This window comes from Lacerta agilis, chromosome 5 (assembly GCF_009819535.1).
Source record: "Lacerta agilis isolate rLacAgi1 chromosome 5, rLacAgi1.pri, whole genome shotgun sequence".
NCBI lineage: Eukaryota > Metazoa > Chordata > Lepidosauria > Squamata > Lacertidae > Lacerta > Lacerta agilis.
This window is the reverse complement of record NC_046316.1, coordinates 54,607,260-54,623,550: the sequence shown is the minus strand read 5'-3', so window position 1 is coordinate 54,623,550 and position 16,291 is coordinate 54,607,260. Positions and strand designations below refer to the sequence as shown.

The 16,291-nt window shown below is 45.9% G+C and overlaps 2 protein-coding genes across 2 annotated transcripts in view; one reads left to right on the top strand and one right to left on the bottom strand.

The window, feature by feature from the left end:
- Positions 1 to 2,550: 2,550 nt before the first annotated feature.
- On the bottom strand, positions 2,551 to 7,937 carry HPS6 (HPS6 biogenesis of lysosomal organelles complex 2 subunit 3). The gene has a single exon (XM_033149859.1). The coding sequence runs from the start codon at positions 7,201 to 7,203 to the stop codon at positions 4,756 to 4,758; it is 2,448 nt and encodes an 815-aa protein (XP_033005750.1). The 5' UTR covers positions 7,204 to 7,937; the 3' UTR covers positions 2,551 to 4,755.
- A 1,898-nt stretch (positions 7,938 to 9,835) lies between these two features.
- The window catches only part of ARMH3 (armadillo like helical domain containing 3), a 118,622-nt gene continuing 112,166 nt past the window's right edge, over positions 9,836 to 16,291 (top strand). The window contains 1 exon segment of the mRNA XM_033149858.1: positions 9,836 to 9,888. The gene's annotated coding sequence lies outside the window, so the exon portion shown is untranslated.

The window sequence follows — 16,291 nt, the reverse complement described above, 5'->3', positions numbered from 1 at the left end:
CAGATAGTCCAAATGTCATTTTGTAAACTGCAGGAGGCATTGTATGCCCACTATACTTGATCAGTGTGAGAGGATTCAAAGCCCTATTAAAGCTAATAAAAGCCAGCTTCTTATTGGTAGCTGTACCCTCCCTAAACAACACCTATTCTTTAGTACTGCCCTGCACCACCAAAATGCTATAACCCTTCCAACACCATTCTATTTAGTATCCATTTTAGTTTTGAGTCTTTTATAACCTCTCATGTGGGTCTTCATCTCCTACCTTAAAAACAAACTGGTGTGGCAGTTTCCAATTAATCAGTGCTATCCTTTAATTCCAATACCAAGGGGCAAGGTATTATGCTATTACTGTTGGATCAAGATATACTAGCACAGATGGTCAGCAGGATATTTTTAACCATCTGGGAAAAAGACTACATTGCAACAGAACTTACTTCCTGAAACATTTTACAACCCTCTCAGAAAATGTGGTAGGTGATTTTTGAAGTGTTAGACAAAAGCCTAGCTGGACAAAAAAATAAAATAAAAATAAAATAAATAAGAGAGAGAGAGACATGAGGATACACTAGTGTGTAGCAGCCATACAGCTTGAGGGCTGACATTTGTGTACTGATTTGTAAGTGCGCAAGTTCCTGGTAAGTGTTGTGTAGTGAGAAGAGGTGCCCAGGAGTTACAATCAAGACTTAAAGATGGTTAGAAAGGTAAGTTAAAGCAGGCCTGGAGAGCAAAATATTCCCATACCTATGCTACAGACATGTAAAACACAAGGAACAAGTATGCAATAATAAGAAACAGGAAGCATTTATCACTGCAACATCACCAAAAGAGTTCTTCCTCTAACAAAAAGTCTGCAGTGTATCCCTAACTCTGCTCACTAGCGTGGGAAAGCAGAGAACATGTGAAAACTCACAACAAGGTATACCCGGTAGTTAACCTTAGGGGGAAGTAATTCTACATATTATGTCCAGGATAGGAAATATCTACCATACTGATTCTCTGTGGCATTTCCAAAGTGCAAAAACAGTGGCACTTCCAACTGCCAAGCCCTATAAGATATCAAATGAAAATCTGTTTGAGTGGTACAAGATAATCTAGGAATCATGCTGTGAAGCCACAGGATCAGAAGTGGGGAATGATTAGCAATCTGGAGTGAAGTATCTACCCCCACTTTTCCTCCCTTGATCTTGCTGTAATAATAAGCCGCTTGAATTAAATGCCACAACCCACCCATCCCCAAAGTACATGTGATGCTACAGTTCTCCGTGTGAGTGAAAGCACTCTTCTAGCATTTTCTATAATTATTGGGTGACCCATTTGTCTTTTTATATCACTTCAGTGCAATCAGACTTTCCATTACTTTTGTAAGGTATAAGCCAGGGCTGAAATATTGGAAAATTAAAGTGGTGGAAGAACTTCTGTAGAGAAACGGCTCCCTGAGAAATAAGGGTCACAAAATCTAGCGCCGCCTTGTTGGACTGGAAGTTGCTCCTCCTGTGCCCATTGACTGGAAGTGATCCAAGAGGAAACCTTGAGTGGTATTCAACTGAATTTTACTTAGTGTAGACCCACTGCAATTGATGAACATGATTAAGTCAGGCCCAGTAATTTCAATGGGCCTACTCAACTTTGTTGAATACTGCCCTGCCTATTTTGTGACTTTTAAAATGAGCTGGTAGCTGCCGCTGCCAGGTACAGTATCAGACAGTCAGGAAACTGAGGTCTGTCATTGGATCTTTACAAATACAAAGTGTGTAGATAGGAGAGCAAATAAATACGAGGTCTTATAAGAAAATAGGTAACTCTTGCAAACACTGCTGTTAAATATAGTCTTGGGATTCTATTGCACTGGATTAGCAAGTGCTCTTTCCACAGTGGAATACCATCACCCCAATCCATTGTATTATGGTTACCATCAAAGGAACAGATACAAAGCCAGGACATCCTTTAGGAAAAGGCACCCCTGGAAGCATAATAATAAGTATTACATGCTGCTGCTCATAAAATCAAGAAAAAATCCAGACCAAAGAGGCTGCTTGTTCTTTATGTATAAAGAGACATCACATGCTACTCCCCTCTTGTTTTAAAATGAAATCCTATTTCAAGCTGGTTTGCAACCATTTACCTATTGCTTCTCCCTTCCTCCTGCACTTGTGTAGCTCTTGTCAAATCTCTTTACATCTCCCCCCCTCCACTTGAATGGACACTTTTAACCTCTCCTTTGTTGGAGGGATCCTAAAAGGTAGACTATGACCCCCATAACTGCTTTCACAGAAGAAGCTGGGCAGCTGCCAGCACAGCTCTTGTGCTATGAATAAGCAGACAAAAGGTGCATTGATTGCTAGCAGAGCAGCTTGCCCGCTGCAGCTCTCCTTTCCCAGCAATGGTTTGCTTTTTAGTGGAGGGACTTTTTCTGGGTCAGGCTGCAATTTATCTGCTAGGATTGTTCCCCATTAACAAGTGAGGCCAAGCCTGAATGAACAGAAAAGGCACACACAGCTGGGTGCCCAACAATACATATGCCAGGTACTTCACAGCCACAGATGAGTCCTCTTCAAGGTTGTTTACCTTTTAATACTGCATACAGCACACAGGATTCAAAAACAAGAATCTTATTAAAAACAGAATAAACTTGCCAAGATTAGCATTAAAAAATTCTCTGCCATGTTACTCAGGATGGGCAGGGCAAACATACCATCCAAGGACCATTATGCGGGCAGTTTCTCTTAATCTTTTGCCTAAGAGGCCCCACTGGGCCATCAAAAGGAAGCTTGTGAATCCCAGCACTGTCAAAACCTTTTTTTTTTTAGGTTTTACAGAGAGGATGTTTGTGCAGCACTTGGAAAAAGAAAGCCCACTCCTCTTTATAAGAACCCACACATTCCTCTTAAATTTTCAGCTATGAAGGACAAGATGATTTACTCTCTTCTTATCCTTATAATTACTTTTTTTAAAAAACTGGCTCCAGGCTGAGGAAGCATATTATGGGTTCCCTGAAAGCCTGAAGAAAACTTGTAAACAATATTGCAGATGTGGATTAACTAGGTTTGGAACAAGTCCTCCATTTGTGGTGGTTTTGGAAGGCAACTCCCAGTAACACAATTATACCTCTGCATGCCAAGTATTGACAAACTGGTCACTGGTCAGTATTGGTATGGCTTTCCTCCTTATCTGACAGAAGGGGGCAAGATCCAAACCTGTCCTTGTGTTCTACTACTTATCCATTTCCCCAGACCAGGAAAGGCTAATCTGCAGCACCAAAGACACGTATTTGCTCTGCACAGGAAAAATCCAGATTGCTAAAGCGCTGCTGCAGCATCAGGCTTGGGCTGAGGCAGAATACATGTGATCTGCTTGGAATTCAGGCAGCTCAGTCTCAGGGCAGGGTCCTGCCTTACAAAGGGTCATAAGCCTACAGAAAATTACCCACCCAATTCAACAGGCGTAAAGAACCCAGACAACTCTGTGAGTAATAAAGCCTTCCACACCCCATTTTTGGCTGGCAAACCCATCCATTGAGTTTGAAAACTGAACTGCTTGGTGACTTGCTGCTTACACTCAATAAGCCATCTCTCTCCTTTGTACCATATTGGGGAACCTTTGCATTTTAAAAAAATGCAATTTCAGCAATTTCATAAGGTTTAAAATGTTTTCTCCCACCTGCAAAAAGAAAATGAAAAACCCACTCCTGTCTGGAAATGCTAAAATTTACTCTTCCTGCCCTATGTATGTAAGGCGGCTTCAGTGATGAAAGTCTCATTAGGTGAGAATATTCCTCGTCCCCAAGGGCAGAATGAAGGAAACGCAAGACACCAACAAGCATTACTGTCTTGCTCCAAGTCCCCATCATTCTTCTTCTATAATAGAGATGCATTTGATTTAAGCCTTAAGCCAGCGTGGGGTCCCAAACAGGAGGCAAGGGTTACACTACTCTGCAAGTGTACAGGACATGGCCTACCCCAGGGAACTGCAGAGCTCCCTCTATTGACAACCTCCACTTTTCTTTTTTTATAAAAAGCAAAAGATAAAACCACTCTAGGGGACAAAGGTGTGTGCACACATTTGCAGTGGGGCTTCCCCTGCTGCAGGTAAATAATGCATGTTTAAACACATCAGAGGAGTGAGCTGTGGGTTATCAGCCAGAGAAGCAGACAGATGACATGCTTTCAGTCAGGGACTTTCCAAAACGTTGGTCTCAGGGGGAAGTAATACTGGTCAGTGAAACTTGGCAACATACAGGATGGCATATTGCCAGGAGCAATCCCTGCACTTTAAAAGGTAGCTACTAAAGCATATTGATGGAAGTTCAAGATGCGCATCCTTAAGGTAGTCAAAGCAAGGCAACTCCCCAGTGACACTAAGCTCGCATGCAAATATGTCAGATGCATGTAGACTAGCATTTTACCAAAACGTAGAGGAAGTTTAACAAAACCCAAGCCCACCAGCATCATTCACAAATGGAAGGGAACACACCAGCTGCAGTTCTTCAGCTAGCCTCACTGTGTGAGCAATAGTGTAGCTCCTATGTGACTTTATCTGCTCTTGTTTAAGGCACCAGAAACACCCAACCCTTGCTACAAAGCTCTGCACTCTTCCAAAAAACCCTCTGGCAATGCAATAAACTTGGGGATTTACCTCCCACTCTGGCAGAGACAGCTTGCTGATGCAGGGCCTAAGTGGATACCCAGGTTGAAGGCTCCTGACCCCACCAGGCCCAATTACTATGGATGCCCTTTTGCCTGTCCACACCTCTAAGCTTCACACCACCTCACGCAATGAGTGGTGTGTGTGGTTCTGAAAGGGGGTTAACTCCTCCTGGGCAGCTGCCTTTGGGGTATCTTTCTTTTGCCTGGGTGGGGTTGGTGGTGGGAAAGTTGGACTCTGTAAGACAGCATAGATTTCATCCTGGCCAGGTGGGCCCTGGGCTAGTCTGTGCAACAGGGGCTTCAGCAGGCCAACAGTCAGCTGGGATGACCCACCTGGGAGAAAAGGAGGAGGATCAAGTTCTGTTGGGGGCAAGTATTGCTGAAGAACACTCAGGATGTCAGAAGCGCTCAGATTTGTAGGGCAGAGTTCCCACAGCTTGTCCAAGTAAGGGTCCAGGTCCCTATGCTGGGAGCACTCTCTCAAAAGGATGGTGAAGATCTCTTTGTTCAGCAAAGGGCTTAGCATGGAGAACTTTTCTGCAGCCTCCATCACACGCTGCCATCTCCCATGCTGGATAAGGAGGTCCATGGCCTGCAGGATGGCTTTGGGCCGCTGGCTGCATAGCAGGAGCTCAATCTCCATTTCCCCATCTGCCAGAGAGCCTCTGCTCCTCCTTGGCAGCACAGCCAGTGCCCTTTTGTAGAGGGGCACAGCACCCTCAGGGCCCTCCTTGTTGCTGTAAGTCCAAGAGGCACCCATGTACTCTTGGGACAGCCCCACAAACTGAGGCAGCCACTTAGGCTTGAACTGGTGCAGCGTGAGACAGACGAGTTCAAAAAGTGGAACCATCCCATTTAGAGGCCCCTCCTCTTGCTTGCTGAGGCCGGGCACTGGTCCCCCCAGGATTTTCTTCCACACATCTGGAGTAGCTCTGGCTACCAATACTCCATCCCCATTCTGTTGCAGCTGCAGGTGGTTTTGGATGGCCTTCCAAGAGGCCCCAGGGAAGGAACTGAAGATGGCATTCAGGTAGGCCAGGTTCTCCTTGTTTAAGTCCAAGTGTAGAAGACGACCGAGCTCCTGCTCCACAAGCGCCTCACCATAGCTCTCCACCTCACTTTCCGAGGCCCCGACCACACACAATTTAAGGAATTCCAGCTTTTGGTAGCTCTGCAGTTCCAGCTGCATTGTGCCCAGCAATTTGGCGTAAGGCTCTGGGAGGGCCCTGGGACGTTTTTCCTTGGAAGCAAGGCTATAGCACAGGATGGAGGAAAGTGCAATGGGAGCCTGAAACATGTCTCCCTTTTTCAGTTTCTCTACAGTGAGCTGAGAGCTGCTGAGGCTCCGCCGCTGATAATATTTGCAGGCCTCTTCAAATACCATCTCCACCAGGGTGGGCTCTTCCCTGTCAGTACCAGAGAAGTCAAGGCTGTAGATGCCATTTGGACCAAGGAGCTGCACTTCCTCCTCCTCGGCATGGAAGTCCAAAAAAAGCACTTCCTCTGTGCTCAGGACTTTCTTTTCTATCAACTGCCTGCTGCCCAAGTCCACAAGATAAAGAGCCCCTCCAAAAAAGCAGGCAAGGGTGTCCCCAAAAACCTTCAGCTGGACCTGCTCCCCTGGGGCCAAGGCACTTCCCCCAAAGTCAAAGATGGGTCTCCACACTCCATCGGGCTGTACCAGCTCTACAGCTCCTGCCGTGCTAAGCAAGAGGAGCCCCCTGCGACCAGAGAGCACACAGCTATGGATATCCAAAGGGTCCATGGATGCCAAGAGTCCCACACAGCCCAAGAGCAGCTTCTTGAAGTCCACTTCGCTGCCTGGAAGCAAAGCCTTAGTACAAATGCAGCCTTGGGATGGAGCAGCAATGATGATGTCAGCATTTTCAGGACGCCAGAGGAGTACAAACTTGGCTACTCCAGGGAAGGTGGCTGGAGTGGGTAGCAGGAAAACACCAGAGGGTGAGGCGAGCACTCGGTACACAGGGCTGTTGTGCAAGACAATCCTTAAGGGACTCAGCTGGGCTCCCTGCTCCCCGATCTGAAGGCGTCTAGTGCAGATGCAGTACCTGAAGGCCCTCCTCTCCGGTGTCAGCTGGGCGTCCAAGGGGGGCCTCTCCTCACACCACACCAGCTGGGCCCCCCAGCTGCAGATGGAGACAACCCTGGCACGAGCTCCATGGCACAGCTCCAGGCTCTGCAGCAAGTGCCACCCCACTGCGGGCACAAATCGCCAGAGTTCAGTCTTGCCGTGCTCCCAGATGATCGTCAGCACCCAAGAGACAGCTGTCGCGGGGCTTTCCAGGAAAAGCAACCCCACCACGGGCGGCTGAGGAGGCTGCCAACTCCTCTCCAGGTCAGCCCCGTCGGCGCCCAGGCGCTGGAAGGCCACAACCCGAGCCTGTGAGGCCGGCTGGTTCCACAACAGAAGCAGATGCTGCCTGTCCGGGCTGGCTAAGAGGCGGCTGGGAGCCTCGCCCGGGCGGCCCTGCTCCAGCAGCTCTCGCAGGCAGCGGCCGCGGACGAAGTCGCTCCAGTCCGAGACCTGCCGCAGCTTCATCTCGGGGCGTCCGCCGCGGCTGCCGACCACATGGGGAAGGAGCTAAGCGGGACGCGCCGCGGCGGGGCGAAGCTGGTGGCGACTCACTAACGCGCCCTGCCTCTTCGAGCCGGGAGCCTCGCCTCGCCCGGTCTCCCCGCCGACTCGGGCGCCACTATATCCCCCCTCGACGCCCTTCTTGCTCTCGCCGGGCACTTCCACGTCCTCGAGGAGGGCCCCGCTGCCTGCCTCTGGCGTCTCCCGAACCCCCTCCTTTACTCTAGTCCGCCAGCTCCTGCGCGCTCTCCTGCTCGCCGCCGCCGCTGACGGGCTTTGCTCCTCCGCAGCGGGCAAGTCCTGGCACTCCCGGGCTCCGTCCCTCGTCCTCCTCCCGCTGCCTCGCTTCTTCCCTTTTTCTCCCTTCCTCGCGCGCTCTCGAGAGTTGACAGCGGCTCTTCCTTAGGCGCCCCGGGGGTCCGCCCCGAGGAGGCCGAGTGCAGGCAGGTCGACCCGGGCGTTTCTCCGGCGAAGCTCTGGGCGCGGGGGCAAGCGAGAACCTCGGCGCCTCCCCCCTGTCCAGGTCCGAAAGCAACAGCGCCCCGCACAATTACTGCAATCACGAGGCCTCTCGTTTCCGGGCACAGTCGCTTCCGCGGCCGGGCCTCGGCGGCAGAGCCCGAACTGCCTCCGGCTCTTTTACTTCCGTCCCTGCCCGATGAGGTTAAAAATCTCACCGCCCCGGCTGAGCTGCTGCTCCGGAGTGCAGAAACAGGCAGAGGAGAGCAGGGTCTGCTTTACAGCTCCGCCCCTGCGTTAAAGAGACACGTCGTTATCATCATCATCATCATCATTAGTTTTCACTTGTATAGCGCTTCATATTTCGATGGAATCTCTAAGCGGTTTAACATTTAGAGGAAGGGCGCAGAGTATTTACTACGAAGGGTGAGAGGACTCAGCAGGCCTTTGGCCCCTCAAAATTACCCGCTTTGCATTACCTGCATGCAACGCATCTTTACTCCGGTGTAAGTCCCATGGTGCTCAGCTGCGTTTACTTCAATTTACCGTGGAAGTAAATCACAAGCCAGTGGGCACTGTGTTAATACAGGATTGTTGAAAGCAGCAGTATGCTTTGTCGGGTTCTCAGACAGGAGACCAGTCGCTGGCTTTATTGAACAGTGCATAGTCCCCCTGCTTGAGTGGGCCTTAGGGTAAAGATGGCAGCCTAAACTTGTGGTAACATGTTGTGCAGTCCACAAAGAATTACTTTCATGAAGTACACCAAAAGCAGCTTTGTAGTTTCGAGAATAAGTCCTACTGAAATAAACTGAATTTTCTTCCAATAGGATCAGTCTGCTTTCTTAAACTCATTTATAAAACCTCCAAAGTTTACTTCAAAAAGGGGTTCAGTCCTGTACACCCTTACATTCTAGTACCACTGTGGAACTAAACGTTTGAGTAAAGGTGCATAGGATTGGACTGCATATCTGTCTTGGCTCAGAGAATATTGTGTTCCTGTTTTTCAGAAAGCAACCTCCTCAGTTTTACCTGCATAGGAGCAGTGGGGAATAGGAAGGATTGGGCCCAGCTTGGTGGTTTGCCATAGGCTTCAAGTTGGCCACTATGCAAACAGGATGCTGGACTATATCAGCTATTGGCCTGATGCAGCAGGCTGTCCTTATGTTCTTAAGGATGGTGTGTCTGAACTATACAAACGTGTTGGGGGGCGGCAGAGGCAACACTTCTCAGATGAGGTTTCTTGCTTTGCCAAGAGTGGGGCACATTTCCCGTCTTTGTATTTATTTCTTCTACAGAAGCGAACAAGCAGGGGCAGGAAAAAGTCTGGAATGACAAACACGCCCAGACTATCTGCAGAGCAGGAACAGCCGTCTAGTGGCAAATTTCTGCAAATCTGCTGACTGCAAGCAAGCGAACCAAACGTCAACAATTTGTTCTTATCTAACAGTGAGTATGCGCAGCGGTACACGAAGAGCACACATTTACAGGACAACAAACCGGCTGATTGATTTGATCTGATTAAATTGCATGGATTAATTTGCAGCTAGGGTTTCTTCACGCTTATGCTGTGTGTGTAAAACAGTAAAAGCACATGGAGGATCCCTTGTTCCTCGTGGTGGTAACTGCTTCTTTTACATAGGTTACTTAAAGGTTTTAGGAATGGGGATCAACTGGAGGCAGATTATGTGGATCCTTTCGCTAGTACAGGAGAAGAGAAGGAGGGTGTAAGAGAAGGAGGGTGTAAGATTCCCGTCGCAGGACACTGGAGCCCTGTAGTACGATTCTTTGCCTGTTGACTCTGGAGTAAGCCGCAATATGTTTAATAGAGCTTCCCCCCTAGGTAAAAAAGCGCGTGGAATGTAAATACACTGGATCGGGCTGTGAAAATTACAACTGCTTCCGTACTTTTTAATCCTGGGGTAGATTACAAAATAACTGGCTGCGGGGAGCCAGTTCTGCTGACGGTTTCTTTCCCCTCATATACATATATATGTAAGGCCGGCTTGCCTTTGCCGTTCGCTTTTCACCCGCATTCAACTCGCACTAGTACCCAGCAGAAGCCGCCCTCCGCAAGGTGGTTGGAGGTGGAACCGGGCAGATAAAGGACGGCGCGCCTGCGTAGTAGGGAGAGGGCGGGGCGAAGTCTGACTCGGTGGCGCATGCGCGCCGAGAGGCGGTCGCCCCGCTCAGGTAACGGGGGGTTATTTCGCTCCCTTCTTTCTAGAGGCGTCCGGCCTCGGTTGCGCCCCTCGCTCTGTAGTTAGGCTGCGCCCTTTGAGGATAAGGAGGGAGCGACCAGGGTGCGAAGTTGGGGTGGCGTGGTGGGAGAGGACCTGGCGGCATTGCCTGGGGTCGGGTGGCAAAACATAACTGAGGGAGGCGTGTTGGGGTGCAGCTGGGGGACCTTTGAGGAGGCTGCCTGTGGGGCTCTCTTGGGAGCGTGTTTAGGGAGAAGAGGGCCAGAGTGCACCTGTTTTTCTGTGTACGTGGGTTAGGGGGACGTACCTGGGATGGGAAGAGGAGAGCCCGATTTACAGTGGAGGTGAGTTGGGGTGGGGCGGGAGGAAGTAGGTAGGCGCTGCTGCTGCTGCTCAGGAGGCAGTTTTATGCATTTCCTGCTCTAGTCATCTCCCCCCACTCCTCTTTTCTGTTGTTAAGTGTTTTCACCTTCCTGCACTGCTCCCCTGTTGCAGTAGTATGGAAGAGGGAAGGGCTGTCATTTGGGGGCAGGTGAAGTGTCTTGTTCTGCTGTTGCCCACAGGCTTAAGCTTCCACGTGGTTCCCTGCCCTCATAATTGGGACCAATGTGCTCTTCTCTTGTTTCCACATATTTTGATAAAAGATTGGCTCCCCTTCCCCAAATCTTGTTTCTATATGGGGTCTATTCTTCCAAGATCGCATAATACAGCGTCAATTCCCAGATGTTGGAGATGACTAAATTAATATGCTTCAACTAGGGTGGATTCTCTTCTTTTCTTAGCCTTTCAGGGTATACCTATGGGCACAGTGAAGACTGTTAATCAGTTCCTAGGAGTTTGCTCCTATGTTTATAGCTTATACCGTCATAGTGCATGTATGCACTTTGTTATGTGTTCACAGGAAAGCTGAGTGATTATAGCAGCTGGGTGCACAAGAAAGTGTACACATGCATTACAATACATATGTGTTGTCCACTTTCTTTGATCTATGTATGTGTTAATTCCCACACAGAAGTAGCTCCATGTTGGGATTTTGTAATGTCTGAAGCAGCTCCAAGTGTGCTTGCACATGTTAATAAAATCAAACAACTTCTCAGAAGTATTGCAATCTCCATGTGCCAGTTGTATCCATTTTAAAATATACATGTGCTTTGATTTCTTCTGTCTATAGTTTTTTTTGTCACACATAACCAAGGGAGGGAACCTAAAATTGAAATGGTGAACGCTTGCTTAACAGCAAGGCATATGTTTTAAAAATGACTTATAAAATACCTTATGCATTTCCCCATTTCATAAAGCAAACGTTTTGAAGTAAAAGAGAAGCTGCCGAACTTAAAACCACAGTTGACGTGGTATTCATGATGACCCTTGTCTTTATACATGAAAGCAACCATAAGGGAAATAGGAAAATGCACATGGGGTTACAGCTAGGTAACCATGGCTTCCCTCTTCCAGCAGGCCATTCCCTTTCTACACACCCACACACCATTTCTGCCCCCCCCCAACAATATTTTGTGGTTACTGAGAATTTTCTGTCCTTATTGGTGGTTTTTGTTTTTAAATTATTTTATGTCTGCAACCCTTGGAGTTCCCTTGAATGAACTGATTCCTCTCTCATATTTCTCTGTGGTCTTGTTATGGCTCTTACTTTTCCTGGCATTCACCACTTGATTTCACTACTAGTAATTTCATCATCATCTTGTGCCTCCACTTGATGCAACCCCTTATACCCCATCATAATGAGTATCTATTCACATAATCCCAACACTGTGCTTTGAAAGTATATTATCATTTATTCAAAGGTAACAGATTCCATGGTTTACATTTTGTGGTAGCTCTGACACAGATTAGAAGATTTCCTCATGGTTTTTATTTCTGTAACAACTTCTCATTGAAACTTTGTTTAAATAATTAACATTTGTACATAATGATGGGGAGCTGAAGTTGTAAGAGCATAGTTAACTTAAAAGACAATCTGTATTCATGCCTAAGTAGGAATTTGGACCCATACCTCTCTAGTTCAAGAGGTAACATTGCCCACCAGCTCACATTCCAATAGCAAAATTTGATTAGAGGTTTGTGTCCCAGTGTTGATGGGTAGTTTTATAATTATAATTGAGATTGATTGGCCTGGAGAATGGTCTGAAAGTACATGGCACACTTTCGCTGCAAGTATGAAGCAGAATTGGCTCTATCAGGAAAGAGTGGACAGACTACAGACTTGGCAAATATACTTTATTCTTTATTAGAGTCCGAAGATCTATTAACCAGAGCTAGGAGCAAAAGACATACAGTTATAATTAAAGAAGAGGGTGCCTCTGAGTACATTCTGAGCCCAGGAATTGGTTTTCTGTACCATAACTGAATTAAGCTCACAACACTTTCACAGAAAAGTGCATTCCTGATTAGCTTTCTTCATTTCTGCAGCCTAATTTAGGTGTGAAAAGTCATCTTGTTGCTATTTTAAACAACTGGGATTCAGGAATGCTTGCTCATTTATTGCAAATTGTCTAGAGATCTACCAGTAGATTCCAGTCTACACTCTTCCCACCCCTGCTAAAATGGGTGGCTTCTTGGGAATCCTTTGTAAGCTGTTTGGAGGCTCTGATGTAGAGGGACATCTTATATTATGCTTCTAAATATAATAAATAAAACTGCCTATTTGTGACTGATATGTCTAACCCTTAATGGGTTATCGTCCGTTTGTCTGCCGTTCTCTAGAAGTAGTTGTTGTTGGTTATGCCAACAGTGTCTATTTTATTTTTCTGTGTCTAATTCTTCTACTTTCTCATTTTGCTTCTGTGTTTTCCCTCTGTGTATTAGTAAGATCAGCTGGTTGGGTGTTTTTGTGGTGGAGGGATCTGAAACGTGTGAGCTAAAGTTGCTGGGCAGTGAATTAAGTCATTGTCAGGCAGGTTTTAACCTGAGAAATTGGAACATGGCAGGACAGCAGGGGTTCTTGCATTGCAAACTTGATCTTTTTGTACTCTTTTCTCTCTTTCTCTTTGTATTACAGAATTAGTAGCTGCTTCACATGGGGGCTTCCTAGTCACTGAGCTGTACAAAAGAAGATCAAAATTCTAAGGAAGGTACTTGTATCACACCTGTAACTAACTTCAGTCAAATGATTTGCTTTCTCAGGATAAGAAGTTTGAAATTCAAAACTGGCTACTTTATTACTTCAGCTGTAGGTTTCAGGATAATAAAATAATGTTACCCCCCACTGGCTGTGGAGTGTGTTTACAACTTAATATGAGGCAGTTGGAGTCTATATTGCTCACACACAAGTGGTTTCCTTAGTTCCAATTAGTTCTAGGTGTGCAAATGTATTCCTGGATGTGGGATCGCAAGAGGCTTAATTTATAGACACTGAGGCCATTCTGAGGTTATTGTGGCCTTAATTTTGTTCCCTTGTAGATCAGTTTTAAACTCTGGCAGTAGAAAGAAATGAGTTTGCTTTTGAATATCAGTTGCTGGGAATGGGAGAGTGCTGTTTCAGGCATGCCTTGCCTATGGGCTTCCCTTTGGCATCTGGTTGGCTACTGTGAGACCAGAATGGTGGACAAGATAAGATCAGCAAAGTTCTTCTTACGTAGCTTCAGTCATGGGATGAGACTGCAAGTTATGATGGGGAAATATTGCACTGTAAAATATTATGTTTAGAACAGAAAATTCTTTTTTTTTTGCTTTGTGGGAGTAGATTGTGGTGTTTATTAAATGCAAGTATAAACATAGAACAGGCTTCTCTTGAATCTTAAGTTTGTCTCTGGGAGAAAAGCTTCATCATCTTATGACTGATGTACATTTAGAATGGCAGTGGATGCTGACAGTACAGATCTCTTTAACCCCAAGAAATAGTTCAATTTCAACATATAATCGTATGGTGCCATAGAGTATTTCCTGATTTTAATGTCATCTCTGCAAAAGTCAATGTTTAATTTCGCTTCTTCTTTTTTTAGTCTTTCTGCATAATATGAGATAAGGAGAAATTAATGTATCTGACAGCAGCTGTGTATGTAGCTGCTCTGTGTCATGCCCTGTTGCTCTGTTGCCTCTTTCCTTCTCTGCCTGTTACAGCAGGCTGAAGGGGCTGGAGAAAGCAGAGGGGTGGTGATGCAAGAACACAGCAGCTGCGTACTCTGACGTTGCTTCAGTGGGTTTCAGTCTGTGGTGGCAGACATTACTTTGGGTCTGGCCTCTGGCTGTCGACAGTGACTAGAGAGAGAAGTCAGAGAGGTTCACAACCAGGGCATAACAATATCCTCCTCCTATTTGTTGGTAGCATTTAGGGCATTATTTGAAATTTGGAATCTGTCTGACTACAATTCTCCCTGCCCTGTCCCACCCTTGGGTATTGCATAGTACTGGGTCAGGCTTTTAAAAAAGTTGCTCTGGATCGGGATGCTGGAGGAATGCTATAATCCATTCCACCTATTGATGTCTTTTGCTCAGCCCCTTGGTGGACCCTCAGATGTTGAAGACTACAGGGATGCATTTCAATCTGCTAGAATTATGATGCTGTGTTTGTTTGGAAACGTGGTAATAGTTCTGTTGAAATAAGCAGCTACTTTTCTAAAACTGGAGAAGAATGAAGGTCTGTACCAGTGATTTCTGTAGATCACAAGACCAAAAAAGCCCTTGAAGTTTTAGAATGAGAGGGTATTTGTACTTTTTGTTAACAGCTTTCCACGTGTTACTTTGGATTCTCTAATGTAGGCAGCTATAAGATAGAAGAGTCAGTCTTAATTGTTGCCTCTAGCAATTTCCCATATGCATGCGTACTCTGTCTAGTTTAGGACAGCCTTGTCCCAGTTCTAGCCTTGTTGAAAGCACCAACTTATCTGCATGATTGTGTTACCTGTCTGTAGCTTCTTTGCTGTCACTTTACAAAGGGATGTAGAATATTTGCTTTCCTGGACACCCAACACAAGAACTGAAATCTGTTACTCAACTCCTGACTAGGTGTACAAGGATGTTGTTGTTAAGTCCCATGAAATAACTTTGGCTTGTTGTTTTAGTAGTGGTGACATGGAGCGATCAGCTGTATTCCAAGTAGACTACTCAGACTATATGGATATAAGTGTGTCCTATTGATCTTGCTCAGACATTCTGATTTTTGTTGCAAAAATCTTTGAGTCTGACAAACAGAATGTTGTACTACTGGTATCGCCTTCCTACAACTTTCTGGGTCGTATTCAGCCAACTTGTATTCAGAGTAGGCCCCTTGAAATTAGTGACCATGGCTAACTTAGGTTCATTAACTTCAATGCGTCTACTCGGAATAAAAGTTAATTGAATACAACATAGAAAGTTGTAAGAAGGTGATACCAGTAGTGCATTGCACTACCTGCTAGAGACTGGCATTGTTTTCCAAAGATAACAATGATGAACGTTTCTGCACCTGCACCTTTAGACCAGACAAATGTGTGGAAGAAATGTCCTGCTTTATGACCTGCTTCATACACCTGATGTTTGCAGAAAATAAATCTCTGTGTGGTAGGCTGAAGCTAATATGTCAGTCACTGGAAATGCTCATGAAGGAGAAAGTTGTGGTATTTTCTCTCTATTGTAAACAGTTGAAATGAGGAGCTCTTTAGGCATTGCAGATGTGCTGTCATGTTTGTGCTGCCCTGTGCATTATTTATTGTGCCTAAATAGAACTGCCATATGCCCCAGCTTCTGCTTTACCTCTGTAAGTCTACGTCAGCACAGATGCTAGTTGCTTTAAATCCAGTACTCCTCATATTGGAGTGGGGGCTGGTAGTTTACCCCAGGAAATGAGACGTTTGCAAAGTGTATGTAGGCTGTGGGATTGTAGGGCAGTGTGACACTTTCTTTGTGACTTCTTGCTCACAAGAGGAAAGCAAACTTTTCAATAATGGTAGAGAATAGTTGTTGAATAGAAAATGTTCCTTTGGGCCAATTCGTATGTTAAACAAAGGTTTGTACATGGGTAGAATTTCATTCAATCCTAACTGTCCGGAGCACGTATCTACATTATACATTTTTAAATGTGTGGCTTGTGTGCATTGCATTTTTATATTAACATACACAAGTTTTTGTATATATAAGATTGGTGTGAAGTTGTGTAGCAGGATTCTGGTACAACTATAGTGCTCAGTAGACCAATTTCTACTTTCTTAGGTGCTAAATTTATATTTCCTGCTTGGGGTTTCCTGTTTGGGGCTCTGGCTTAGCCAAATATTTGTTGGATTACTTTTGTCAAGACTTTCTCTCCAGTTCCTCACCTTTTTAAATGAATTGTTATCTTCCATGCTCCACACTTTCCCTTTCTGTCCAGAACACTTGATGTGAAATGATTCCTGCAGCAGGTATAAAAAAACCACACAATTGCATATAAAAAATAATGTGCAAATCTATTTTGCATTATGCAC